Raw genomic sequence first — 24,917 nt, 5'->3', positions numbered from 1 at the left:
AGTTGTATTATTCCTAATAAAAAAATAAATGGCACAACAATGTGAAGCAGGACTGCAGCAATTGCCCTTGTATCCCATCGTTTGCGTGTTTGCAATGTGTGCGTCAGAGAGCCATTATTCAACACTTGTACAGCCCTTGAACGCGGGTACACTGTTGTTGCTTTTGCCGTCATTCTGCCTCGACCTGTTAAATCAATATGTTGCTCCACAAAGTGTGGTGTGTAGCTCTGTGATCGGGTGAACCCTGAAGGAGTTTCTGGGAGGAGACGTGGTCTAGCCATAAAGCACTCTGAGCAGCCTGCCCCACGTCTCGCCCCCGCTGGTGTGTGAGAGAGGAGGGCTCTCTGCGTCCGTCTGTCACTGAGCGGAAGGGGTTAACCGGCCTCTGGCCCTCCATTGGTTCTCAGTGAGACGTCACCTGGAGGTCAGCGTTGCAGAGTCTCCGGCATGGAGAGGAGTGATGGGTGTTCCCACGGTGCACCGACTCACTCCTGGTTTATGAACTGAAGTCCACCAGCGTGCACACGCGGATAGGATGGGTAACGAAACCACGGCCTGGCAATACGTGGCTTCCGGCCCGCCCGAAGTTCACTGCGGTTTGTTTATGTTTGGCCTTGGCTGGATACCCATGCAGCGCATCGGCATGGAAACCACTGACCTATCCGAGGGGCCGGCGGCTGACTGAACACGGGCGTTATTAGTCCCGGCTGAGGGCCGGCAGGGAAGGGGCCAGACGGGAGTGATAAGGCAGAGGAAGATAATTTGACACGATGGAAACTGCAGCCCTGTGTGTGTGTGTGTGTGTGTGTGTGTGTGTGTGTGTGTGTGTGTGTGTGTGTGTGTGTGTGTGTGTGTGTGTGTGTGTGTGTGTGTGTGTGTGTGTGTGTGTGTGTGTGTGTGTTCGTCCGTGAGAGTATTGAGATGCAGGGTTGTATGTCATATTTTAAACCTTTTACTTTTCGAAATGGCTCTGGCGTCCTCTGGACTGAGATAAGAGAGGATCGATTTATTTATTTATTTTCTACTCTTTTTTTTATCCTGTGGGTAGAAAGAGAGCCAAATAAAGCAGTGCCCTTTGACTTGTTTTCCTTTCGACTGCGGCATTTCATTTTTTCTTTAACTTTTCAAGGTTCTTAAGATGGCGCTCCGTGGATTAGTTTGAATAGGAGTTGTTCTCCGCCTCCATGTCTAGGATGATACTATATGTGGCCCGGTCGCACACTGAGTGGAAGACGCATTCATTGTTGAAGCAGGCCTAGAGGTGATCAAGGCAGCGCAAACTGCCTTTTTAAAGGAGCTCAGGTTCCATTGAAATATAGATGTTTTTACTAGCCCTGTTAAGTGTTTGTGGCCCTTGTATGACCACTTTGGGACGTTGAAGTTGCTTGAGTGACTTAATTGACCTGCGCTGCTTTGCTGAAGTGTTGTTATGACGGTGACACCAGTAAACATCCAAAGTCGTTTGGCAGATATAAACACGCGTATAGGATGAGGAATAGAGTTCGGGATTGGTTTTGTTTTTAGTGTTGTTGATCTCACACTTGGGTTGAATTTACTATTGGAAGACTTGGTATTAATTTTGTAGCTTCAGCAACAGATTAGTCCCTTCTTGAATATCATCTGCCATGAGGCTGTTCCCTGCTTTATCTTTAAACCTTAAATATTAATAAGTGAAAGTACTATTTGGGGATTTCTCAGAACTGGAAACAGTGCCTTCATTTATTGCATTTTTCCAAACCCGATCCTCCACCAATTGATACAGATCATTATTTGATTTAGACCCGGGAGCACATTAATCCAGCGCCTGGCGTTCTGACAGCCCCACAGGCTCCTCTGCTTTGCACAATTTATTGACAATTTTCAGTGGCAGGCAGAGATGCAGAGTTTACAGTCCAGGAGTAAATTCTGTCTGTTTCTTTTCCCCACACCCCGACTGCACCTCATCATCTTTTTTCATGAGCGTACTTTATCTCAGTGAGTGATGGCTCCTTTAAAACACTTAGGGTTCAGACGCTGTGGTTCCTTTGAGCAGAAGTCCGTTACATAAGCCCCTTCCTGAGTCGTGGCGCTGTGTGATTGCTCCCACTTGTTAGCTGTTGTGATTGCGGTTGATCCTGCCGGCAGCTTCCTGTCGGAGACAATGGGGCCCGGCAGACATTTGTTAGGAAGGCAGGTTTCATCCTGTAGGGCCGATCTACTTCACAAGAGAGAGCAAAATCATTTTCCTGGTCGTCGTAGAAGTCTGTTAACGCCGTTTAGATTATATTTTATATATTTTACAATTGTTTATATTTCTCGACGGCCCCCTGTGAATTTCCACTGATCTTCAACTACTGCTTGTGGAGTAAAGATAGAATGGCTTACTTCCTTATTTGTGGGTTATGTATTACTATGGAGCCCACAGCAGATATAAAATGGTACAAATCCAACGATTGCCACAATCCATTTCTGCTCTGATGCAGAAAACACCAGCCGTTGGTTTCAACCGCTACTGCCCCTGTAATCAATGTCTTAACACTTAACCAGGATTATCTGGAGCAAGCCAAGTGATTATATGAACCTGTGTAAACGCAGTCTGTGTACTGTGTACAATTTTAGTTGGAATAACTATACCTTCCTAATCTGAAGGAAACGTATCTGGATTTCTGTTCAACGGATATTATTATCAACCACATATGTGAAACTTGAACATAATGATTTGCTGATGTGGTGGGATGACGGTAATTGTTTTCGGGGCTGATTGTAACGCGTTTGTGATCAGCAGGGCTGGAAATAGAATAGTTGGCTGAAACTGGAGATACTTTGGAAACACATGAGGACTCCAGCAAATCAGTGTTGGATTGTTAATGATATTTATCGCCTTACTCTGGAGGATTGACAAAGAGGTTTGTGGCTTATTTCATCTGGCAATGACATTGAATAGGTAGAGACGAGCAAAAGCACAGCCTATAAGATCTTGCTTTTACAAGCTTAGCTGTAAGACGAAGCTCCCGCAGGCCAAATATATAGCCTTGTTGATTAGTTGCAGCACAACATTACTGTCTGATGTGTGAAATATTATGATGAGTCTTCTACTGGGCTGGGGTTTTTCTAAACTGCTTTTTAAAAAAAGAATGAAAGAAAGCCAATTCCAGCAGCAGAGAATAGAAAGAGGAATGTGTTTTGCGTATTAACTTGGGCCGCGCAGCACTCGGCCACGGTTATAATTACAAGATGTTAATCCTGGTCATTAGTGGCGACTGTTTGCTTAAGACCAGGGATGTCACTCTCCGTGGCACTTATGAAACCACGCACCGCGGCCCCTCAGAGATGACGCTCATGATACTGTCAGACTAGGACCTGCGGTGGGTCTCGTTCTGGAGACACCTTGAGGGGGAGAACCTAATGAACGCTGTGACAGCTGTCTGATTGCTGGGGATGTTAGCCGGGGATGTGTGTGTGGGGGGGGGGGTGAATGGTTTCTCCCTATGGCTAGTATTCCTGATAGTCATCGCAAGAAGAAGTCACCTGCCCTTGAGACGTCTAAACGCATTTCTTCATTTAGCGATCATCCCCGTCACCGAACCTCCGCCTCATTGCTGGTTGCCACACACCGCTGCTGTGGCCTAGAGACAGATGGGGGGGGGGGGGGGATTTGTTGTTCTCGCTGGGTTCGGAGGGAGCGTGATGAGGAAGCGTTGGAGCCATCTGTCTGGAGAGGGCTCGCCGGCCGGACCCGTGTGTAGAGGCCGGGCGGCCCACAAGCTGTTACCCGCCTCTTTCTTTGAACAAGTCCTTTCATGGAGCTCACAGTTTGGTATCACAAAGAAAGCCATATTGTGTGTGTGGTCGGAATGCGCCGACGCGGCAGCGTGCTACAACCGTAATGGGCTCTCGAAGAGGCATGATGATGCTGGTGGATTCAGATGTTCAAACCGAATGATGCCGTTATAGAGTCAGGTCCAGGAAGTAACAAATGCAGGCCTGAGGATCGACAGGCCCCTTTTATTAAGCAACCTTGTTCACATTGTGTGTGTGTGTGTGTGTGTGTGTGTGTGTGTGTGTGTGTGTGTGTGTGTGTGTGTGTGTGTGTGTGTGTGTGTGTGTGTGTGTGTGTGTGTGTGTGTGGTTTATGTGTGTTAGAGAGTGTAGTCTGTGTGCGTGCGCTTGTGTGATTATTCTGTTCATCTGAAAGCAGCCTTGGTTACCTCAAGGTCTATTAGGTTACATCTATGTGAGCGTGTGCACACGTATAATTCTTCTTTGTGTGTGTGTTGCAGTTGCATGGTGTTACGGAAGGACGTGCGGGAGATGAACTGTGACTCTCCCCCGAAGGCTGACGCGGGGCTCAAACCAGGTGAGTGTTCTCCTGGCACTGTGCTCGTGTGTACCCCGGTTCTCGTGTTGGCCTCATTCCAATAGAAAACGAGCTCCCTAAACCAATTACCAGGAAACAGAAGTCCTCCGTAAAACAAGACTCAGTGGCTCCATGTGTTTCCATTGTCTGCATTTGAATCCAATGTTTGTGAACGAGAATCATAGGCCCCGGAATGTTCTCTGGAATGACCTGGGGGATTGTGGGTAAAATCGAAATGAAAACGCCCGTAGAAACAACTTTTTTGTGTCAGCCGTAATACCCATGTAACGCCCAAATGAACGGAAGCTTTTGATGTTTTTCATGATACATATTACATTACCTACATTAAGTACACATTGAGTCAATAAATGAACACAACGCCCTATAATTCTCCTTTTAAATATATCAAAGTAGCAGATTGTCCTGCATTGCCAATGATTTAAACATTCTATATTCACTGTCAACTGTCAAGGTATTAAAAAAAAAATTATAAACATTTTATTAGCTTAAATTAAATGAGTATTTCTATGCAACAAATCAATGGTAAATATTTGTCCAGTAACAAAAAACAGTCATTTTAAATGTAGTGTTTCCCTGCCTCAGCTTATAATGGTAGTCTATGAAGAAACCTATTGATCGCCCCCTGCTGGTGTATATTGTTTTTGAAAACTTTGAAGAAATTATTCATTCATCGTGCATGCTTTGTGACTCTTCCTTGTATCTTCAATGCTGATCAATGGCCATTACTATCTAGAGACATCGGTGATAGAACATTAACATTAACAAGACAACAAGACATTAAGCATTAAGCTGACATCATGCGAACCAACAGGTAGTGTGACCTGTTAGACGTCAGTGAAATGTTTATCATGGGCGGAAACCTTCCTCTAATGGATTTGTACAGCCTACATTTACATATGAATGCAACTTGGGTTCGCCATCCATTGAGAAAGACTGCTGGCAGCTGCATAAGGTCAACCTGTCTCAAACAACAGTGGTTTGTTGTGGCTGTTCCTAAGAGATCATTATGTAGTCTAGTTGGGATCGTCAAACCTGAGCTATATGGAGACAGCTTAATGCTTTCACATCAGCATTCTACTCGGAAGTGTCCTTGGTCTCAGGCCTGACCCCTATTAACACTTCTGCTAAATTACTTGATAGTGCAGAAAGAAGGAGGCTGTTCATGCAGCAAAACCTTCCCTTTAAGCAGGCTTTTGGTACTTTTAATATCAAATTTAACATGGTAGCCAAGCCATGCATACTTTATGTAAGGATGTCCCTGTAACGCTTATGTAATACATGTATATTATTATTTATAATGCCTTTAGAAATGGGGTTGGATTGGTTGGCCAATTGTCAGGGGAAGCAGTGCCTCAAGGCGTCTTTCATTTGCAATTAAAACATTTTGTTTTTCTCCAAGTGAACATTTCCCCAGATAGTCGCTTAACTTTTCCACAGAGGGACTACAAAGTTTTGCCCCTTTTTGTTTTCTAAAGTTTTTAAATATTTTTTACACCTGGGCTTTGCATCTACAGTACCACCACCCGTCTAGTGTTTTCTTCATCAACGTTAATCTCGTGTTAATAATATCACGTTTTCTGTGGCTGGGTTAAATCTTATTTCATGCATGCTTAAACAAAATAATTACGGATGGATTGAATCAGTTTAATCAGAGTGCTGATGCAATTAGCCGTTTTATTCTTCATCTAAGAACACAAGCCATGCCATGGGTCATAACACGGGTCAACTATCAAACAAAGACACCGGGACTAGCCTATTGGCGCCACCCCCACCCACTATACCCCACCCGCCCACCCACCCGCGGTGTTTAAGTGCCCAAGAAGCCGGTCGCTTTAACTCGGGAGGAGAAAGAAAACCAAACAAAAAAAAAACAGGGCAACGAATCCCACACTTGTTGTGGTTACATAAGCGCTGTTGCCAGGCTACCGTCCCCGGCAGCCGTTGTGCTGAAGCAACGCTTCCTCCGAGGACCTGAGTGAGACGGCTCGGTGTGTGTGGTGTCCCCCCCCACAGCACTGGACGCGGCGCTGGAGTTCCAGCGGCGGCAGGTGGTGCCCAGCTCCTGGCGGACGGACGTGAAGGAGGAGAGCTCCAGCAGCGAAGACGAGGAGGACGAGGAGGAGGAGGAGGAGCAGGAGGAGGACGCCAGCAGTGAGGAGGAGGAGGTTCGTTCATCAGACCCTACAGCCTCCCTCCCCCCCCCGGCATTCTACAGTGTTTGTTTTTATTTGACTTTGTGTTCCTGTGTGCAGGAGGAAGTGGAGCCGTTCCCTGGGGAGAGGGAGAACTTCCTGCAGCAGCTCTACAAGTTCATGGAGGACCGAGGTGAGGGCAGACAGGCCAGCGCTGATGGGTCACTGAGGCGCGGGGGGGGCGTACGAGTACTCTAGTACTGTTACGGCCGTTCCTAGTGGAGTAACGTGTATCGTGACCGCCTCCTTTTTTGTAAAGTATAGGAGCACAGGAATTTATAGGAGCACAATTTATCGTGAAATGGGATTCTGAAACGTGAAATTGTCATTATGGGGAGACAATGTTGTGTTTAGACCTCGTTTTTTCATGCTATTGCAAAACAAAGATAGATTGACCTCGGTTATGGTATATTCAAGTTTATTCAGGATTTACAGATCTCTCGCTCTCACTCTCTCGGCATCACAAAATGGCCAACAAAAAATTGCATGATGCATTGTGGCGTACAAGCCCTATAGTTTATATATACATGGAGGAAGCACTGTAGCTTCATCTAAACCCTGCCTATGGCTATACCCACCTCAGGAACGCCCATCAACAAGAGGCCTGTCCTGGGCTACAGAAACCTGAACCTCTTCAAGCTCTACCGACTGGTGCACAAACTGGGAGGCTTCGACAGCGTGAGTCCCGCTTCTCCTCCACATCTGTTCAGCTTTCCCCATTTCTCCCCTGCCAACCCCTTTTGCTATTAATGCCGATTCAGAGTGTATTAAGCCTTCCCCCTCCTTCTGTCTGTACAGATTGAGAGCGGCTCGGTCTGGAAGCAGGTCTATCAGGATCTGGGCATCCCTGTGCTGAACTCAGCCGCAGGCTACAACGTCAAATGCGCCTACCGCAAGTAAGCATTGGCCGTGCAGCATCCACTTTCTTTAGTGACACCACCAGATAATCTGTTGGCATACAGCTGCACGCTGTCACACAAGCCTTGTCGGTGTCTTTCGCTCTCTCTTTCTGTCTCGCTCTGTCTCTGTCTGTCTCTCTATCGGTGTATCTGTCTGGCTCTCGCTCGTATACATCGACTACTTATTTTATGAACACCACCCACAGGAGATAGTCTGTTGGCATACACCTGCACAACGTCACACAAGCGAAAGCCATGAGTGAAGGACTGAGTGGTGCCCGTAGGGATTGGTTGAGACACGCCGCATGTGCTCCTGTGCAGATACCTGAACGGGTTCGAGGAGTACTGCACCTCCACCGCTATCACCTTCCGCATGGACCTGCCCCTGAAGCAGCCCAAGGCGGAGGGCAAGACGGAGGCAGAGGCGGGGCCCGCCGCCCCCCCGGCCTCCAGCCCCGTGAAGGAGCCCACGCCCGAGCAGGAATCCAGGGGCCCGCAGCCCGCCCCCTGCAAGGTAAGGCTTAATGTTATACAAACTAGGCACCATGTCGCGGTAGGCCGCCAACCTTCATCCACCTGTCTCGTCCCCCCTGGTTCTTATTATATTACATTCGCTTCCCCGTCCACTCGTGCGTGTGTCGCGGTGTCCCTGAGCAAGACACCTTACCCTAACCGCTCCTGACGAGCTGGCTGTCGCCTTGCATGGCTGACAGCGCCGTCGTTGCAATATTGTAAAGCGATTTGAGTGGCCACAATGGTAAATGCAGTCCATTTACCATTTAAGGAAGGCTACTGTACTGCCACTCAGTGTTTGTGTCTCAGAGAGATGCATTGTGGGAGGTACAATACACATGTGACAAGAACCCCTGGTCCCGCAGGAGGAGAAGTCTGAGTCGGGCCGGTACAAAACGGAACCAGAGTCGACGAAGACGGACCGGAAGTCCCTGGGGAACTCCACCTTGGACACCAACGACGCTGCGGCCGAGGACGACGACGGTGACGACAATGAAGACGAAGATGAGGAAGAGTCGCGTCTGGGAGACGCGGAGGAGGGCCCGTCGGGGGCGCGGTCGGAGGGGGAGGTCAGCGTGAAGCTGGAGCCCGCGGAGCAGCAGGGACACAAGGAGAATACTGGGTAGGTCCCGAACGCCGCGGTTCCTCTTACAACAGGTGGAGGTAATGTGATCTAGAGCTGCCGGAAAACGCACACGCACACACACGCACACACGTACACACATGCATAGAAACACACAGACACACGCTATGGACTCCTCTATGATGCAGGGTATTCATAGAGACCATTTAGACCTCTGACCCGATGTGAGGCAATCAATTTGTGGTAGTAAATCCATCCCAGAGGTGCTCTTAAGTCATCGGGGAGGACTTCCTTTGGTCCATGAGGAGCTCACAGATTAAAGGCATTCCCAACGTGTTTGTTGTCTCAAACACAAAGTAATGTGTAATTCGGTTCTCAATTAGCTGTTGCTCCAGTTTGAACTGATAATGTTTGGCAATGATTGTTAAAAAAAGTTAAGATAAAGAATAAAAAACTTTTTTATCGGATTATCGCTGGAATACTGTAATGTCCTTCTATTTATTTTTTCCGGAAATTCTGTTTGGTCACCTTTTACATTTCGTCTCACTGCATACCATTGTTTAAATCCTAATGGTATTTAAATACGTCATTGTTTACACGCACCCTGGACTCAAACACATATCCAATGAGACCAGACTGGTTCATACAGTCTGCATCACAGACACATCCCTGGAAGCTGAGGAGCTCTGAGGTTGACCTTTTGCCCCCGCTGCTTTGCCACCCACTCTCAGCAGAGAGCCAGGATCGCCCTTCCTCTGCCTGAGCTGCCCTGTCCCAGTCCTCTAACACCATGCTCTCACCCCCCCACCCCCCACCCCCCAGTGTCCGTACCCTAGTCCCTAACAGCTCGGTACGCTTCAGGACGCTGCAGCCTGTGGAAAGCTCTGAATCCTCCCGTCGCTACTTCCTCGTGTGGTTTTCCTTCTTAGTAGTCTCTCTCTTCCTCTCTCGCGCTCTCGCTCTCTCTCGCTGTCTTGGTCCGTCTGTCTCTGCCTCCCTCTGTACGGCTCGGATTCTATTGTTTGACATTGGCATCGTTCAGCTCTACACGCGGCCACTGAGGCCTAGCCCTGCTCTTGATGGTTTGGGCTCTGTAGCACCGCTATGTGAATGTGTTTCTCTCTGTCTCTGTGTCTCTCTGTGTCTATCTCTCTCGGTCTGTCTATGTCTGTCTCTGAGGCTCTGTCTGTCTCTGAGGCTCTGTCTGTGTCTGTCTCTCTCACTCTCACTCTCACTCTCACTCTCTCTCTCTCTCTTTCTTTTCATGTCTGTCTGGCTCTTGCTTGTATCTATTTTTGTGAACATTGATGTGTAGCTGTGTGATGTGTTACTTAGAACATAATCTTTGTCATGGACGCATCGGGATGAGACTGTCGTATCAAATGTGGCGCTTGGTGCTTTTGAAAACGCCCTTGCTTTTAGGATGCAGGGCAAAAGTTGCTTTTGTTTGTGAATTGACCCTGGCTTTGGGGAGATGATCATCTTTCACAATCAGTAGTGTCTCCAGCAGTAGTGAGTGTACCACTGCAGGAGGTCTGGAGAAGCCAAGCTGTGTGTAGATTGTAGAGGAGTTTTGGTATTGGTCTTAAAGGAGCAGCTTTTCATGAATGGAAGGCAAGGGATCCGTTGTTCATTCACTAAACAGGCTGAAGTGGCTGGGGGCTGGCAGTGTTTGTGTAATTGCAGAAGAGGCTGTTCTTTACTGTACAAAAGGCATGTGGGTGTGCGTGCGTGTGTGTCGAAGGCGATGTTAATCACCCTTATGCTGTGTTTCCTTTCTTTAAACGCTAGATTTGCCTTTCCAAATGTGATGATGTTGCATGCCCAGACACACCACGCTGGACGGTTTCCAATCATTAAACGACTGAGATTAATCGACTTTTGATTCATGAGAATAACTGATAAATTCCTCAGGAACATTTACCAACGTAATAGCTTTGATCGGCTAAGTCTTGTGACTGTGTTGGTATTTTACTAGATCTCTTGTCTTCCATGCGCTAGTGTTCACTGGTACAAATCGGGTTCAGCAGAAACAACATGCCGATTGTTCATGGCAAGGGACTTGGATCCGTTGCAGTATAACGTTGGCAGGGGAACCGCTCCTTACAACACAGCCTGGCTCTGATCTCGATACATACTGTGTGCGGTAATGTGCCGGCTCAACACTTTCCCTAGGTCACTGTGTTAATCATCCCCTGGTAGTAGAGGAGATCCTCTACGCACTTGAACGCCGCTATTCAGCGGGGCTTGTCTGACTTGCGTAGACGACAAGGTGGCGCCAGCCCTCTGTCGGGTGGGCGGGTACACCGAGTGCCGAGGCGTCAGGCAGTGCTTGCGCTGCGTTCTACAAGGTTGTACCTGCGGGGCCGTCAGGAGCACGGCGTGCGACCCTGTGCATTCTCTCCCGCTGAAGGCTTGCTTAACGCTGCTGTGCTTGCCTGCCGTGCTGTGCTGTGCTGTGCTGTTCTGTCCTCTCCGGACCCTGGCACCGAATCCCCCCCCCCGTCTGCCTTTCAAATCCAAGCGTGGCCCGTGCTCCCTGGCTTTGATTAACTCTCTACACCCCCTACAATCCCCTCTTCAGCTCCACCTTGTGGCCACGCTGCCTCCCTCCCTCTCCCCCCCAAGCGTGCGTCTGTGTGTGGTGTGTGCGTGTGTGTGTGAGACGGGAGAGTCCACAAAGTGTTCACTGCGTGTCTTTGTGTGTGTGTGTGTGTGCAGATGTAGCTCTAGACAGCCTTTCATATTCTCACACACCATATGATTGAATTTGATTTGTTGTTTTGTGTGTCAGGGGAGTGTGCAGCTAGTTGGTTCCGCTAATAAAGTCTTTGTTTACCGGAGCGCTTCCTGTAACGGGGCGCTGAGGGTCGTAGCTCAGACACAGGGTAACGGATGGCAGACAGCGTGAGCGGAGGAGCCCTCAAGTGTTTGAGTCATTCATGTCTAGCTGAGAAGGAAACTGTTAATACTGTATTGTGTTGTCAAGGGGGTGTAGGGGGGGGGGGGGGGTGGTTGTTAGGGGGATTGTTTACAGTTATTGAACAGCAGCCGGAGGAGAAGGTTGAGTTTATCAAGAGAAGGGGAGGGGATCACTGAAGAGTTGACAGCGGAGGAGGAGAAGGAGGAGGTGGTAGGAGGAGAAGGAGGAGAAGGTGGGGGGGGAGGAGGAGGTGGGAGCAGGAGGTGGTAGGGGAGGGGGGGGTAGGGGGTGTGCTGTGGTCTTGGCCTTAGCCTAGCAGGGGCGGGAGAAGTGCTGAACTGTCTTTCTTGCAGGGATGTCAGCAGTCAGGAGGGGGAGGAGGAAGGGGAGGAGTTTGAGTGTTACCCCCCGGGGATGAAGGTGCAGGTGAGGTATGGGCGAGGCCGCAATCTGAAGACGTACGAGGCCACTGTGAAAGAGGCAGACGTGGAGGGGGGCGAGGTGCTCTACCTGGTGCACTACTGTGGCTGGAACATCAGGTAAGACAGCACACGGGGAGAATCGCCTTAACGTCTGTATTCACCCTATTAGACAACCCCCCCCCCCCCCCCACCCCACCCAACCCAAACAACAAGTGTTTTAACGCTGCAGTCATCGCCTCTTTGTGGGTATCCCCCCCCATAGCTCGGTTACAGTTACACCCCCTCCCTCACTGATACTATCACCCTGTGCCCCACGTCAGCAATCTGATCCGGGGCAACGCAGAGCCACCTAGTGGCGGAAAAAGGATATAGCGTTCCTCCACTTTAGCTCATTCGGTTTTATGCTGACTGAGACCCCTGGTGTCTGTCTCCCACTTGAGCCCTCAAGTCTTCACTTTAGAGTATGCACACAGTGTGTGATACATTTGTTAATGAAACATGTACAGTCGGTCTCACAGGCCATGCCAAGGGTTGCCACACTCACCTCTGCCTCGCAACTGTCTCCCCCCCCCTCCCCCCTGTGGCTCAGGGTTAACGGCATTAAGACGAGCGCTAGGGAACCAAAGACACGGGGGTTTAGCTTCTCCTGCTTCCTAGCCAGACTAGCGTTAACTTTGTTTTGTGTGTGTGTGTCTGTCTGTGTGTGTGTGTGTCTGTCTGTCTGTCTGTCTGTCTGTGTGTGTGTGTGTGCCACAGCCTTAATATTGAAGCGTCTCCCACTGGCACTCTCCTACAGCTCAGAGGGATGTACTCTGCATTGTGTCTGGTGTGTGTGTGTGTGTGTGTGCGCGTGCGTGTGTGTGCAGTCAGTGACACGCCCATTCCCTTCACATGACAACGGTGGCACTCTCGGTCGTAGGCGGGGCCTTCTCTTGGACTGTGTGTGGTTGTTGGTTCCTCACAATTCTCTGTATTTTCCTTTTGGTCATCGTAAAGGCTTGCTTTTCTCTGCCCCGGCGGCCGTGGCCTTCGCTGCTGCCGGTGCTCACTGAGTCACGGCAGCGGGGCGGAGTCCGATGTGGGGGAGGTGGCTGCGCTGCTCTCTGTGTTGGCACCGTGTGGTGGCTGCTTCTGTGGTTGTCTTTTGGTTTTGTTCTGGGTTTTTTTGTTTCGTATCAAGATGGTGACGTGTTTTTTTTCTTTCTTTTCTTCCTTTTTTTTTTTCTTTTCCATTTAGATATGATGAGTGGGTAAAAGCAGACAAGATTATCCGGCCTGCCAATAAGAATGTACCAAAAATCAAACATCGCAAAAAAATAAAGGTATGCGTCTGTCTTTGTGTCTTTGTTTATGTGTGTGTGTGTGTGTGTGTGTGTGTGTGTGTGTGTGTGTGTGTGTGTGTGTGTGTGTGTGTGTGTGTGTCTATTTGTCTGTCTGTTTTTCTGTCTGTTTTTCTGTGGATGTGTCAGTCTGTCCTTATGTCTGTCTTTCTGGTTGTGTTAGTGTGTCTGTCTGTCCGTCTGTTGGTCTCTCTGTCCGTCCCTCCATCTGTGTGTCTGTGCGTACTCTTGACACCAGCATGTCATTGACCGGTGCTATCCCCTACAGAACAAATCGGATGTGGACCACAACCGACTGGAGAGGCTCCGGGAGAGAGAGGACCTGGGCCCCTCCCCCAACAACAACCGCATCCCCCCCTCGCCTCGCTCCGGCTCCGGCCCCGACGCCTTTTACAAGATGGATGACGGTGAGCGCAACGGCATTCCGGTCCAGACTCTCCGGTCGGGGCTTTAGAATGGACCTCCATCCTCTATGGCCTGCGAGGCAGCAGCATCCTTGAGTCTGCCGTTCCCGTGCGCACTTGTAGCAGATTAGCCGAACGTTGCCTCACAATTCAAGCGTTAGCCTACTTGTACTTGTCTTGTCATTTCGTGCAGTTTCAAACAGTTTAATTCAATTCGATTTTGTTTGTATAGCCCTTTATCACAGTCAGCCCCAAAGGACTTAACAAGCATTAGTTGATTACTAAAGGTTGTCTTCCATTGTGACCCCTCGTTTCATCCCTCATGTTTCCAATCAGCCTCCGAGCGGTCGACAGACGACAGCGAGCGGGAGGATGAGGAGGGAGACGAGGGGAACGAAGACGACCGGCCGGGCTACCGCCGGGGCCAGCGGAGAGGCCCGTCGGACCCCCACAAGCCGTCGGAGCGCTGGGAGACCGGGAGTCTGTCGGAAGAGGCCAAGCCTCCGTCGCTGTCCGGGAAGAACCACGACCCCGTCAGCCCGGACGGTTCAGACGGGAAGGAGGGGAAGAGGCGCAGCCAGCCGGACCCGGAGGGCGAGAAGGCCACCAGGAAGAGGAAATCGGAGGGATCCCTGAAGAGCCCGACCAAAGCCAAGACCAGGAACACCCGGAGCGCCGACTGGCTCCCCGGCGGCTCCCCCAGGAAGGAGGAGAGAGGGGGAGACTGCGCCGCGGACGAGAGGCGAGCCTCGTCCGACAGCAGCTCCGACGACGACGGAGCGGGGAACTCGGAGTCGCGCACGGAGGACGCCGAGCGCGGCCAGACGACGAAGGCCAAAGGCTCGCCCTCCAAGAAGTACAACGGGACGAAGGAGAAGACCAAAGCGGCCGCCCGACCCACGGCCTTCTGGGACATTCCCGAGAAGAGGGCCAAGGCGTCAGCGGGCGCGGAGGAGAAGCCGGCCGTGCGAACCAAGGGCCAGAAGGACGTGTGGTCCAGCATCCAGGCCCAGTGGCCCAAGAAGACGCTGAAGGAGCTGTTCTCCGACTCGGACACGGAGGCGGCCAACTCGCCGCCCCCTCCGCCCGACCCGACGCGGCCGTCGGAGGAAGAGCCCAGAGAAGAGGACGAGTACGAGGAGGAGGAGGAGGAGGAGCGGCGGCGGAGGCAGCGGCGAGACAGCGGCCCCGGGGACGAGCCCTCGGAGGAGCCCGCGGACCGCGACAAACTGCAGCGGGAGTTCCCCAGCAGCGGGAGCGACTCGGTGCTCAACACGCCGCCCACCACGCCCGAGTCCCCCTCGGCGGCCCTGGGCCTTCCGTCGGAGGACCCGGGCCAGGCGCGGGCCCCGTCTCCTGCCCCCGCCGAGGACCCCGCCCTGCCTTCGGAGTCCACCTCCTCCTCCGCCGCCGCCGCCGCTGCTCTGCCGCCACCGGCGCCCGCGCCCACGGAGGAGGCGACAGGGGGGCGCAGCGAGACGGACAGCAGCACGGTGGAGGTGGAGAGCCTGGGCGGGGAGCTCCAGGACCTGGCCCAGGAGGACGGGGCCGGCTCCCCCACCAAGGCCTTCCAGGCCAGCCCCTCCTGCCACAGCGACTGCAGCCTGGAGCTGAGCAGCAGCAGCCAGCAGGACAGCGAGCAGAAACCCAAAGGTACGGAGCGCACCTGTGTGTCTGCGCTTTTATGTCTGTCTGTCTGTCTGTCTGTCTGTCTGCGCTTGTGTGTCTGTCTGTCTGTCTGCCCTTGTGTGTCTGTCTGTCTGCGATTGTGTGTCTGTCTGTCTGTCTGCGATTGTGGATCTGTCTGTCGGCACTTGTGGGTCTGTCTGTCTGTCTGTCTGTCTGTCTTCACTTGTGTGTGTCTGCGTGTGTGTCTGTCTGCGTGTGTGTGGGTGTGTGTCTGTCTGCGCTTGTGTCTCCGTCTGCGGGCGTGTCTGTCTGTGCGTATGTGTCTGTTCTTGTGTGCGCGTGTGTGTGTCTGTGTTCGCCTGTGTGTGTCTGTCCGCGAGTGTGTCAGTGCGTGTTTGTGTTAGGGCTACCTGATCCCTGACCAGGGTTCTCATGCGTGGTCTCGCTAGGTTTGACTGGGAGTCAGAAGCGGCAGAAGGAGGCGCCGGTTATGGTCCCCGCGAAGAAACCGAAGATAAACCGCAAGAGCTTCGGAGTGCCTCCCAAGAAGAACAGGAAAACAGGTAAGAACCAGCATAGTGCCGGTACCCCTTCATCACAGTGTTCCCCTGCATGCTCGTTTATTGTTCTAAAGTGTTACAGCTCCACAGAATGCTGCGGCCCTTTTCAGTAAACGCTGTCCCAGCAAAATCTGTTTCTGTCTTTGTCGTTGAACAAAAGTTTTTGGGGTTGAAAATATATTAACTGAAATCCGCTGATCATCGGAAAGTGTGTGTAGTATAAAAAGAAGTGCATGAAACAAGTAGGTTTGAATTTTTTTCCACATGGGTATTTGTTATCCCCGTCAGGGATTGTCATGTTGTGGTGAGGACCGACCCTTGACCTTCGACGCTTAACCTTTGCCCCCCCCCCCCCCCCCTTCCTCAGCCCACAGCAGCGACAGCGAGGACCAGACCCTGGCGGAGGGCGTGTCCAAGCCCCCCGCCCTGAAGAGCCTCGCTCACCCGGAGCTGAAGGCGGCCGCCGTCTCCCCCAAGTGTCCCGGGAGGACTCCCCCGTCCAGCCATAAGTACCAGAAGCCCGGGGAGCCGGACCACCTGCACCACCGGGACCACCACGGCCGCTCGCCTCGCGTCTACAAGTGGAGCTTCCAGATGTGTACGTCCATGATGGGTTTGTTGGTGCATTTGTCTCCAGTCTTCCGTTAACTAGGGCTGCATGACATTGGGGGAAGAAAAAAGTGATTTTGTCTTTTTGTGATACGAGTTGAGGCATGGGTTATGAAATGTATCATTGTTTATGATTGGGGTGATTTTTATAGCGTTATACACTCGATATACAGAGCAACGTAGTCTTTTCTGTAACCCAAATAATTCCATACGTTCTCTTTGGAATTCAAACTTATTTTTAAACTGATCAACATAATAGTGCTCCTCTTGGGCTGCATTTGTTTTTTATTGCTTAGAGTAGTAGTTTTCGTTTTAGTTTAGAGATATGGGGATAATAGGGAGCACCTTGATGGATGTGTAACTCAGTCTTTTTTTTATGTTTATGACCTAAAACTTCATGATGAATAATGCATTGCCTCTTGGTTTTTGCAATGTGGATGCTGGCGCAAGAATATACGCTGATATATTTATTCACTAAGTTTTAAAGATGTGCCTGTTTGAGGTGACAACCTCGTTCTTATCGAAGCAAACCTACAACTCTTTACCTTCCCTGCTGCACGCTTTGAACACAACTCCTCACCGCTACCATTCTGTATCAGACGGGAGTCAGCAGCATCATCACTAACTACTGAGTGTGTCCTCCTTTCATTCTCGCAGCGGACCTGGAGAAGATGAACAGCCTGGAGCGCATCTCCTTCCTGCAGGAGAAGCTGCAGGACATCAGGAACCACTACCTCTCCCTCAAGTCTGAGGTCGCCTCCATCGACCGCCGCCGGAAGCGCATGAAGAAGAAAGAGCGGGAAAGTGAGTGCCACCTCCTTCAAACCTAAAGCCACATAGGGACGCTCAGGACAGTACTGACTTGTAAGCCTTAGATAGTCCATGATAACATACTAATTTGAATGGTTTGGTCACTAAGATCCTGTGTATATATAAGAACAGGTGGCCTAATGATGCGTAACCAGGAGCAAACTTGTACTAATCATGCAGTGTGGTGGACGTGCTTTGATCAGGGTTACAGCGTGTGAACCCGCTCGCCGGCATTGCCTAGAGAGTGGGGTTGGCATCGCTCAGGAGGTAGAGCGGGTTGACTCGTAACCGGAAGGTTGCTCGTTTTATCCACGGCTGAGTGTCCCTCATTAAGACACCTCACCCTAACGAGCTCCGGACGAGCTGGCCGTCTCCTTGCACGGTCGACTCCGCTGTCGGCGTGTGAACGTGTGTATGACCCGCGGCTGAAAGTGGCTGTGTGATAAAAGCGTTTGCTAAGCGCCCCTCGATGCAAAAATGTGAATTTACGTGAAGACCCCGAGCGGTCGCCCTTTCCCCGTCGTGACTCTGTCCTTGTTTCCTCTCAGGCACGGTGGCGGCGTCTTCGTCGTCGTCGTCGTCGTCGTCGTCGCCGTCCTCCAGCTCGCTGACGGCGGCGGTCATGCTCACGCTGGCCGACCCGCCCGTGTCCTCCTCCTCCTCCTCGCAGAACTCTGGGGTTTCCGTGGAGTGCAGGTGACAGGACGCACCGGCTCACCGCCGCCGCACTTAGCACTTAACCAGCACCCCCGGTTCCTCCACCACCACCTCCTCCTCCTCTTCCTCTTCCTCCACGGCTAACACCCCCTCCTCCACCTTCCTCCTCCTCCTCCACCACCCCCTCCTCCTCCACCCCCTCCTCCACCTTCCCCCTCCTCCTCCTCCTCCTCCACCACCCCCTCCTCCACCTTCCCCCTCCTCCTTCTTCTCCACCGCTACCGCCTCCTATCCTCCACCTCTTCCTCCTTCTACGCTACCACCTTCTCTTCTTCCTCCACCGCTACCACCCTATCCTCCCCCTCCTGCAGCTCCTCCTACCACCACCTTCTCCTCCTCCACCACCACCACCCCTCTTCCACCTCCTTCTGCGCTACCATCACCTTTTGCTCTTCCTCCACTGCGAACACCTCCTCCTCCTCCTCCTCCTCCGCTACTACCACCTGCACCTCCTCCACCCCCTTCCCCGGCCTCTTGCTCTCCCACAGCCCCCCCCCCCCCCCCCCCCTCCTCTCCAACGAGGACAGACAAGACCACCAACATACTGTAACCGCTGCGGCACAAAACCAGACCAGAGACAAAAAAAAACAAGCAAATCGAACACAAACTAACTAGAACGAAACAAGCACTATTTTCTATCGACAACTGTTTTCTCGGCAAGCTAACTGCACTCAAGTGCACTTTTATGAAGATTGTGTCAGGGGGAAAGAATTTGTCCCAAAAAAAACAACACAGATTTTAAAACAAAAAAATGATTCGCTCTCACTTAATTGAACATTTATGAAGAATTGTTTCTTTTGGAGGGGGGGCGGGATAGGGGGTTTCGTAAAGCAATAATTCTTTCCATTTGATTATATTGTATCTTGGTTCGGCTGACTTCCTGTGACACCCCCTCACCCTCACCCTCCTCCCCCCCCCCCCCCCCCACCCACACCCCCCCCCCCCACCCCCCCCACAACCTCATGGCTCCTCCACCGAGCAGCTCCTCCTGGTGCTCGCCATCTGCTGTGCAGGAGCCCAGGGCAGCCTTGCCTGCCAGCGCCGGCGATGTGTCACCCTGCCTCACGTTTCTCCTCTGTCATTTCTAAGGGCCTCCATGCGATGGTTCAACCATAAAGGGTTATAGCGGTGGTGATCGTCGCCCCGGTTACTGGAGCGCCGTCCTGTGTGTTTGCATCGAGGTAACGGGCCGTGGAGAAGGATAGGGTTTCAGTTCATTGTGTATCCGCTGACACCACTGTGGATGGAGGGAATATGGAATGATACTGTAGTGCCTTTTGTGTTTTTCTCTGCAGGAGGCACTTTGGGAAAAGGACAGCGCTTTTTATTTTTTATTTTCCTCTCTGGTCCTGCTCTCAAAACAATGTAAAATGTCGCTGAGAATGTCCCTCTGATAAAAAAAGATTAAAAAAAAGACTGAATATTGTGTGATTGAGGACGCGGGGGAGTGAGGGTAGCCGCGAGCCCGACAGTGACCGGATGGTTTTTAAATCGCAGCCTATCGTTAATTTTAAGATGTTTGATTGTAAGAGATGAAGCTGAACTATACTGGAACACCGGTAATCAACTACTGAATGCTCGGGCGGCCTAGAAAGAGTCACCAAGGGCTTTGGCCTTCCCCTTTTCTGGAACACTGTGGTCTCTTTTAAAGCCCCCACACCCCCAAACTACAATTCTACTTCCTGTTTCCTGTTTCCTCCAAAAACAGCATTAACGTAAACGGCATTCACATTTAATTCAGATTAGATACTTCCTGTTTCCTCCAAAAACCGCATTAACGTAAACGGCATTCACATTAAATTCAGATTAGATGCTTCCGATTTTAATTTGTCGGAGGTGTGGTGTCCGATTTCTTTGTGTATGGTGTTGGATCACCTCTCGCACTCACCTTCTTGCCAGTTGCAGTTCAACAAGCAGTAGCTTGGATAATCACTTTTTTAATGTTGTGATGTCCAGAAAGTATGTATTTATAAAAAGGAAGGACGAGATTAACGGTGTCGAGGGTTGGCATAGCACAACAACAACATGAAATCAAGAAGGAAACACTTTAGGTTAACTGGAAAACTGCAATCTCCTTGCATATTTAATCACCCAATGAATTGTTAATTATTGTTATCCACTGCCCTCACATGTTGCTGATGAATTAAATTAAAGGCAACCACAGTATGTGTTTACAACAGTCCCGCATCAATTAAATGGTAGTATTGGCATCCATATCCAATTTGGATCAAGACCCAGCAACGACAGGCCCAATCACATCATCTTTATTTTGTTCCTCCTTTGTTCATGCCTACCAAAAAAGTTGTTTATTTTTATTTTGCCGAGATAGGACTAATGGTAAAGGTATTGTAAATGTACATTTATATCATAAAGTGATGTGTGTTTCAGACGACATATCCAGTGTTTCCACTGTATAAACCCCCACTGTATGATAACCCGAAGCTATGTTTTTGTTTGGCACTTGTAATTGTATGCTTTTGTTATACATTTGTATATTGAGAAGAGTGTTTTGAGTCAAGCTATTTAATATCTTGCACTGTTAATAACATGTACTTTTCTGTACAGACAGTTTTGCGGTTTTAACTGTAGTTTTGAGTGTAAATACTAAGAGTTAAAGCATGTCTGCTCCCCCTACCTACCCAATCGTCCTCAGTCTCGTTATCTCGTAGAAAATGATTTATTTGATATCATTTTTTGTTCTCCTGTTGCTTTCCGTAATTTCAACTACATTGTTCTGTTTGTCGTTTTTGTTTTTTTCTGTTACAAATGTATGTTTGGGAATTGTTTATATTTTATCTTGTTTTTGTTAGCTGCCTCGTGCTTGACAGAAGAATCGTGGTTTAGGAGGCGGCCGTTTTCCAGTATGTACATGGGCTGTCGCGGATGCTTTTTAGACCCGTAAGGAAAATGGTATGGATCATAGAATAAGAGAAAGAGGTGGGGCTCATTGAAAAACCAAGCTCTGTAGTATTTATTAGGCTCATCTTACGATGGTCATTGTGTAATTTATTGTACAAATGTAATCAAACAGAAGCCTCTGTTTGAAATAAATGCCATAGTTTGTGAAGTACAGAGTCTCTGTCTCCAATGCGTATGAAGGTGTTTATAATCCTGCCGGTTTATTCCAGAAATGAACTGCATAAACTGCAGTAAGTATGTTTATTTTTTTCATTATTCCGCATTTTTGTGTCTTTCAGTAACGCGATAGTTACGTGTGTACCTACGGTTCTATGAATCCTGGATGAGCATGGTTTCCACTGCTGCGCAGGCTCTGCAGCAGTTCACCACAGCGGATCTCCTGTCTCAGTTACAGGGCAAGATCTGGCATCCCGACCCTCGTTGCCTACAGCTATGGGTCTGGCCGCTGCAGGGCCCAACCCGCTGCTGACGGAGTGCTCAGACGATGTCTGCAATACCATACTGAACGCCAGGGCGCCTTCTACCCGGGCGCAGTATGAGAATAGGTGGCAGCTATTTACGGCATGGTGTTCAGACGGGGCTGAGGACCCTGTGCATTGTTCAGTTCCAACGATTTTGGAGTTCCTCCAGTCGCTCCTGGATGGCGGCCGGGCCCCAGCTACTCTGAGGGTATACGTGGCAGCCATCTCCTCAAGACATGCTCGGGTGGATAATGACACAGTGGGGGGCCACAGATTGGTGTCCCTTTTTCTGAAGGGGGTGTTGCAGTTACGACCCCCACGAGCACAGCGTGCCCCAGCATGGGATCTGCACCTGGTGCTCGATGCTTTATGCTTGCCTCCTTTTGAACCCCTGGCTCAGGCGGAGCTGAAGTGGGTCTCCACTAAAACTGCCTTTCTCCTCGCCATCGCGTCAGCGAAGCGCGTCGGGGAGCTTCATGCTCTGTCCGTGAGTGACTCATGTCTGAGGTGGAAGTCGGATGGCTCAGGGGTTACCCTGTGGCCGAATCCAGCTTTCCTCCCGAAGGTTCTGTCATCGTCGAACCTCAACCGACCTGTCCGCCTGGCACAATTTATCGCCTCGGAAGGGGAGGACAGGTTCAAACTGCTGTGTCCTGTGCGAGCTCTGAGAGCGTACGTAGCTGCGACCGCAGGCATTAGACGGTCGGACCAGCTCTTCCTCTGCTATGGTGGTCCTAGGAGGGGCTGTGCTCTCTCCAAACAGCGATTGTCTCATTGGGTTGTGGACGTCATCACCCATGCATATAAAGGAGGTGGTCACCCCCTGCCATCCGGGGTCAGGTGCCACTCTACCAGGGCTGTCTCAACGTCATGGGCTGCCCTGCGGGGCGTGCCCCTGGAAGACATCTGTGATGCAGCATCATGGACATCACCATGTACCTTTTCCAGGTTCTACCGGGTGAACGTTGCCACTCCCCATCCGTTGGCCGTGGTCCTGTCGCCCGACTCTGCTGTTCCCTCTCAATGAGGTAGGTGTTGGAGTTCCTCGTGACCTCTGGCGGTCAGTAAGGATGAAATCGAACGATAGTTACGTATGTAACTACGGTTCTATGAATCCTGGCTGACCGCCAGAGCGCTCTGTCACTCAGAATCCTTGTGTACTCGCGAGAAGCTTCTGCAGGAACGGATCCTCTGTCACCGGAAGATATAGGCTGTCCAGAGCTCATCAGGGGTCACAGGTGACTTTGTTTATATTAGGTACTCGAACTGTGCATGCGCGAGACGGATAAATCCAGTGCTTGAAGCACGGTCAGTAAGGATGAAATAGAACCGACTCATCGTGCTCCCATTCACCATATAAGTGTTAAAAGGTTGTATCAGCGATGTATCAAGTGAAAAACCCCACAACACCCACCCATTGTCGGTGATTGGTTGGAATACTATTTATTTTGGTTTTTAGTGGTTTGTAGTACCATGCTTATGGGGCGGACAGCTAGCGGATCGTGAGGAAAGGTCAGATTAATGTGATCATTTATGTTTCGGCCTAGAATCGTCGAAACAACCTTTAATATTCAATATTACAAACATAAGTCGTTTCATTAAGGTAATTTAGTTTACTCATTAAGGTAGAATTTGTTGGTGTTTCTTCCTGTTTTTGGATTAATGCTTAAATCCTCCCTAAATTGTATCCGTCAGGTTATTATTGGTGGTCCAATGCAGTAAAATGCTATTCAACGTGTTTTCAAATCTTACATAGTGGGTGTAGTCGCAAAGAAGTATGTCAGTGTTCTGTCTGTTGATTGGTTAAACACACCCACGTGTCAGCATTGTGTTTGCATTTTGATTGGTTCGTTGTGAAAATGGGCGGGCGTGAGATTCAGCCTACGTATAAGTACGTTTCCAGTTCGAGCTCTTTCTCTTTCATAGGACATGTGTGTTTTACCTGAGAAGTAGAATGGAAAAGCTTGAATGTTCCTATGTTAAAGAAATGAAAACTAGAGAAGACCACTGTCTGCAGTGTCCTCTCCACGAAACCGAACGACGAAGGGACCTGAACGGCAGAGGAAATGGAACTTGACCGTAAGTTGTTTGACAATGTCTAAACGTAATCGTCAAAAGCAACATCAGTGTTGACGGATAAGGCGGGAGATCTTGCAACATTGATTGCCATGGTTTGTTGAAATGGGTTAGTGAACTTGGAGCTTAGAGGCCATCATTTACACGTTAAAATATAACGAACTGCGAAGTGCTTATTGTAGCATTTGATGCTAATGGCTAACCACGTGGAGTATGTTTCCATCCAGCCCTAACTAGGTGTGGAATTGAACACTGGTTCTGAATAAAATTTGTGTCCACAACTATTGTTTACACGAGGGAAAGTTTAACTGTAAACCCAACATGTCCATGAATGACGATAGGTACCGTACTGTGCACCAGCTTTAGCCCGGCCAACATTAGCGGCTAACTGTTAGCCGTCTGTCACTTGCGACTGTCATAGCTCAATCGGGTCAAGCCGATGAGTTTAGTTGGTTGATAGGATTAGGGTCAGTCACGTTTAATAGACAACGTCACATTCAAAACATCTTGAAAAAGTTTAAACTGGAAGTGCTTCACGAATTTCCTAGTTTCTCTCCCTCTCCGTGTGGCGTGGGGGTCTGTAGCCAGCCTCCAGCTCTGCCTACCAAAAAGGACGAATACAAATTGAATCAGTTAATGTTGGAGAAACTGACGTAGTCTTCACACAAAAAGGCTAGCTTGAACTCTCTCTGTACTGTTAGTGTAGGTCCGCATCTTTGAAAACCCCTCAGTGGCCTTTGTGACCAACGGGACAAAAAAGGATGCTAGAGAAAATCGGGAATTCCAAGGCAGAGGGCTAGATCAGTGGCCTTCGGCCATTTCACCTCCTGGACATTACCTGGTTAAGAACTTAAACCATGTTGGGATTACTCAGAGAAGGGAGATTAATAATGTGTACTGCAATTGGATGCTGGCGCAGTTTAAATGAGCTATTCATTGTGTCCAGGAAGTTCTAATGACAATTTTTGCTTTTTTCAGAAATGTGAGGCCTGGGTCTTTGGAAGATGCTGGCCTTAATGGAAACCGATCCCTTAACAGGTAAGCAAATCAAGACTATACTGAAATTGTAGCTTTTTTCCACAATGACTTGCATGTAACCTTGACCACAAGCCACTGAGAATTCACGTTTTGCACTTTGTTTCCAGTCATTCTAGGTGACTGAGAACCAGGATTGCCGAAACGTTGGCATGGTCGTCTGCAGCGCTTGCCAACACTTGGTGATGCTTTGCTAGAGCCAGGTGAGTTTCACCTCCTGCATTGTTTTAAAGTCTGGTGTACGCATCTTTGAAAACCCCTCTTGGACCTTTGTGGCCCACGGGACAAAAAAGGGTGCAAGAGAACGTTTGGAATTCCAAGGTCGAGAGATGTGTCAGTTTCTCTCGGCCATTTCACCTCCAAGACATCACCCACTTAAGAACTGGACTCCAGGAAATGCTTGGAAAGATGATAATCCTTTTGAATAACATTGTCTGTTTGTAACTTCTAGCTTTCTGTGGTTTACAG

The 24,917-nt window shown here is 49.9% G+C and overlaps 2 protein-coding genes and 2 non-coding genes across 10 annotated transcripts in view; all 4 read left to right on the top strand.

The window, feature by feature from the left end:
- arid4b (AT-rich interaction domain 4B) overlaps positions 1 to 21,028 on the top strand; it is a 45,459-nt gene extending 24,431 nt beyond the window's left edge. The window contains exons 10-25 of one of the 7 annotated variants that reach the window (XR_003979596.1): positions 4,260 to 4,336; positions 6,371 to 6,682; positions 7,133 to 7,227; positions 7,348 to 7,445; positions 7,770 to 7,962; positions 8,327 to 8,583; positions 11,821 to 12,006; positions 13,127 to 13,211; positions 13,498 to 13,636; positions 13,970 to 15,286; positions 15,712 to 15,825; positions 16,190 to 16,435; positions 17,089 to 17,235; positions 17,790 to 17,937; positions 19,048 to 19,139; positions 19,254 to 21,028. Coding sequence is in view for 5 of the 7 variants with exons in the window: in XM_030378296.1 (XP_030234156.1) it covers positions 4,260 to 4,336; positions 6,371 to 6,682; positions 7,133 to 7,227; positions 7,348 to 7,445; positions 7,770 to 7,962; positions 8,327 to 8,583; positions 11,821 to 12,006; positions 13,127 to 13,211; positions 13,498 to 13,636; positions 13,970 to 15,286; positions 15,712 to 15,825; positions 16,190 to 16,435; positions 17,089 to 17,235; positions 17,790 to 17,937; positions 19,048 to 19,084 (3,451 nt within the window). In the remaining 2 variants the exon portion in view is untranslated. Of the gene's footprint in view, positions 1 to 4,259; positions 4,337 to 6,370; positions 6,683 to 7,132; positions 7,228 to 7,347; positions 7,446 to 7,769; positions 7,963 to 8,326; positions 8,584 to 11,820; positions 12,007 to 13,126; positions 13,212 to 13,497; positions 13,637 to 13,969; positions 15,287 to 15,711; positions 15,826 to 16,189; positions 16,436 to 17,088; positions 17,236 to 17,789 lie in introns of all 7 variants that reach the window. The other 6 variants (XR_003979597.1, XM_030378299.1, XM_030378296.1 and 3 more) reach the window with 6 other exon arrangements.
- A 93-nt stretch (positions 21,029 to 21,121) lies between these two features.
- Positions 21,122 to 24,917, top strand: part of LOC115559511 (uncharacterized) — a 4,154-nt gene continuing 358 nt past the window's right edge. The window contains exons 1-3 of the mRNA XM_030378302.1: positions 21,122 to 23,417; positions 24,393 to 24,452; positions 24,560 to 24,652. Coding sequence (XP_030234162.1) covers positions 21,310 to 22,365 — 1,056 coding nt within the window. The 5' untranslated portion in view covers positions 21,122 to 21,309 and the 3' untranslated portion in view covers positions 22,366 to 23,417; positions 24,393 to 24,452; positions 24,560 to 24,652. The remainder of the gene's footprint in view (positions 23,418 to 24,392; positions 24,453 to 24,559; positions 24,653 to 24,917) is intronic.
- Positions 24,123 to 24,251, top strand: LOC115560553 (small nucleolar RNA SNORA14). The gene has a single exon (XR_003979785.1). It is a non-coding gene; the product is annotated as a small nucleolar RNA SNORA14 (small nucleolar RNA).
- Positions 24,691 to 24,819, top strand: LOC115560552 (small nucleolar RNA SNORA14). The gene has a single exon (XR_003979784.1). It is a non-coding gene; the product is annotated as a small nucleolar RNA SNORA14 (small nucleolar RNA).

Source organism: Gadus morhua, chromosome 15 (genome assembly GCF_902167405.1).
Source record: "Gadus morhua chromosome 15, gadMor3.0, whole genome shotgun sequence".
Classification (NCBI taxonomy): domain Eukaryota; kingdom Metazoa; phylum Chordata; class Actinopteri; order Gadiformes; family Gadidae; genus Gadus; species Gadus morhua.
This window is presented reverse-complemented; position numbering and strand designations above follow the sequence as displayed.